Source organism: Microtus ochrogaster, chromosome 21 (assembly GCF_000317375.1).
Source record: "Microtus ochrogaster isolate Prairie Vole_2 chromosome 21, MicOch1.0, whole genome shotgun sequence".
In the NCBI taxonomy this organism is placed as follows: Eukaryota; Metazoa; Chordata; class Mammalia; order Rodentia; family Cricetidae; genus Microtus; species Microtus ochrogaster.
In genome coordinates, this window is record NC_022022.1 from 29,885,147 (window position 1) to 29,888,147 (window position 3,001).

The following is a 3,001-nucleotide window of genomic DNA, read 5'->3' on the forward strand; positions in this document are numbered from 1 at the left end:
ATTCCCAACCAGAAGTGTCTCATTCCCAACCAGAAGTGTCTCATTCCCAACCAGAAGTGTCTCATTCCCAACCAGAAGTGTCTCAGTCAGCTACAATTACTCAGGTGAAAACTTAAATCTCTATTGTAATATAGGATGTCTAAATCTATGTAGAGTTCTGGGGAGACGGCTCACTGGAAGAGCATGAGGATCTGAGCCCCACATGGAAAGCCAAGCATGGTGCATGTACTTACAATCCCAGCGCCGGGGAGCAGAGACAACTGAAGCTTGGAAACCCATCTGCCAGATCACTGCCCTTGCTGAAACAGAGTCTTCTGTTCACTGAGAAATCCCAGGCTATGGAGCAAAACACTGTTTGGTTCTTTTATATAGATCTCTCTTAGATATGTTTATAAAAACTGAAAACAATTTAATTTTGAAGTAGCTTAAATTTTAATGGGTTCTAAAAAATGAGCAGAGAGGACGAGACAGGTGAAAGGAATTACTGCAGTGGTTTTTTTAGACCTAGATTGGGTAGGTTTTAGGAATAAGGCAAATATGGCTTATTTCCTTCTGTGTGGCAGAAAATTTCAGCAATTGAAATCAACAAAGGTTATGTATTTTGAAGAAACCAGAGGCTAGGGGTTGTCTTCTCAGCATATAGCGTAAGCCATTAAGTCATTTGTTAGTCTAGTTTTACTAAATAATTGTTTATATTTAGAATTATAAATTGCTATTTTTTAATAGAGATTCCAACAATTCTTAAGCCAGAAAGTACAGTGTAATATTATAAACATCCCACCTTGCTTCTCATGACTTTATCTGTCCATTTATTGTACACTCTGAAATGTAGGATGCTTTCATTTACTAGAGACTCACTTGTTCAGTATATAGATAGTGATACTGACAGTGGAGAGGCAACCATATTAGCATAGGAGTCATGGTTTTTTTCAAAATAGTCTGCTGTTACATCCCCTATTTCTGAAGAGTGTGATATGTGTTCCCCATGAATTTAGTTTTGAAATGTAGGGATTGCTTACATTCATAAAATTATGGAGAGTACAGTTGTTAAAGAGTTGTTGTTTTACTTCAGATTCTCAGTGATCCTTCTGATATTTCACATGAGGAAACGAAGGAAATGAAACAACAGGTGAACAGAAGTACAAATAGTTTTTGTCCTCCACAAGGAATATTCAATAAAATAATTACAGATGGTATGTGAATTAAATGTACATGGGGAGAAAATGAGAAATACATGTGCCTAATAAAATGCAGATCATAAGGCCACTGTGTATGATGTATATCTCAGATTGCAAGCTCAGTTCTGATCCATATATAGACAGAACAAATATTTCCTTATCCTTTTAAAACCGAAGTATTACTTGATTTATAGTTTATTCTTTTCTATGTATTCTAATGTTAAATTTGGAGGTTAGAAGCTGTGTTAATTGAAGATTCTTGTTGGAGACTCCTTTTGATGGTTTTAGTTAACTAGAAGTAATATTATCCCTGGCCATACTAAGGTTCTTAACATTAGGCCCCAGATTTTAAAATAACTGTGATCTTATATAAAATTTGCATCTTATTGTTGCCAAATATTCATGAAGAGTTTTTTCCTGTTTCTTTTTAAAATTTTATTCATTTTTAGTGCATTGGTGTCTTGCCTGCATGTATGTCTGTATGATGGTATCAGATCCCCTAGAATTGGAGTTACAGACAACTGTGGGTTACCATGTGGGTACTGGGAATTGAACCTGAGTCCTTTGGAGGAGCAGGCAGTGCTCTTAAGTGTTGAGCCATCTCTCCAACCCCCTGTTTTTTTAATTTCTTTATGAATATTCTACACAATTAAACTCAGATTTTATACTTGATGTATAACAGAATATCAAATAGATTTATTTAAAAAGAAGTACTTATTATTTAGTGGATATGAAATTAATAAGATTTTATGAAATATGATTAAGTATTGGAAAATATGTGGGCATATATAATATATATATTATAGCCTTGCTAGAAGGAACATGGTAAGAGCCAGGAGTACCTAAGACCTCTCTTTTTCAGTCTACCTCTTCTTGAATGGTGAGATCCTTCTATCCTATGGCTCCTAGTATCTAATGTCTTCTGTGAGTGTCTTCTGTCACTGTTGATTGTTCTCTCGTGGGTTCACTGTGTATGTGCTTGTTGTAAAACTTAGTAGACTTCTAGCAATTTGGAGGGGCATTTTATTCAGGTGAGGGCACACTTTGAGGTGAGTTCATTTTCTCCTCCTGCCTTGTTTTTGAGAAAATATGTCTTCTTATTTCAGATCTCCAACTTCTTTCAGTTTTGTTGACTACAGCACACTTCTCCCTCTTGGGCTGGTTCTGTTCCCTGTTAGCAGCTTTCTGTGGCAGGTATTCCATGGCCCTGGCATCTCTAGTACCTTGGGGTCTCCAAGACAATCCAGATTTCACCTTCACAGGTTCACACAATGGCCTCTATAGGCCTCCATGCAGGGACACATGCCTGGCCTCAGCAGCTTTCTTTAGTCATGGAGGGTGATTCCATTACCCTTTTCTTCTATCCTTGACTCTGATGTCAAATTCACATGGCTGAAGCTGCCAAGTTCTACTGCTGGCTAGGGCTGGAACATGATCCCTTCATTTAGTTACATCTTAAATCAGCTCTCAGTTGTCCATGATTTCCTTCATTGCCTAAATTTGGCTGTCCTTGGCCTTGAACTCATAGATGTGCCTGTCTCTGTTTCCTCAATGCTGGGACTAAAGGTGTGGGCCTCCATGCTTGGACCTAAGCTGTTCTTTAATTACTTTTCACAAGTTGGAAGCTTAGCTGGGGGGGGGGGTCTTGTCTGAGGTCACCACTCTCTTTATTCCTTTTAATATCAGGCTTTTCTTGAATCTTTTTATCTCCTCAAACACAGGACTTAGCCCATTCCACTTCCTGGTACCCATTTTTTCTCAAATTGTACATTATGTAACTTTCTCTGCTCAGCTAGTTTCTTTCTTTCTTTCTTTCTTTCTTT

The 3,001-nt window shown here is 37.7% G+C and overlaps 1 protein-coding gene across 1 annotated transcript in view; it reads left to right on the forward strand.

Annotated features, from left to right (window-relative positions):
- Positions 1-8: 8 nt before the first annotated feature.
- Positions 9-3,001, forward strand: part of Slc9b1 (solute carrier family 9 member B1) — a gene marked incomplete at its 5' end in the record, with an annotated part of 27,643 nt that continues 24,650 nt past the window's right edge. The window contains 2 exons of the mRNA XM_005357430.2: positions 9-104; positions 1,073-1,193. Of these exons, the coding sequence (XP_005357487.1) occupies positions 9-104; positions 1,073-1,193 (217 nt within the window). The remainder of the gene's footprint in view (positions 105-1,072; positions 1,194-3,001) is intronic.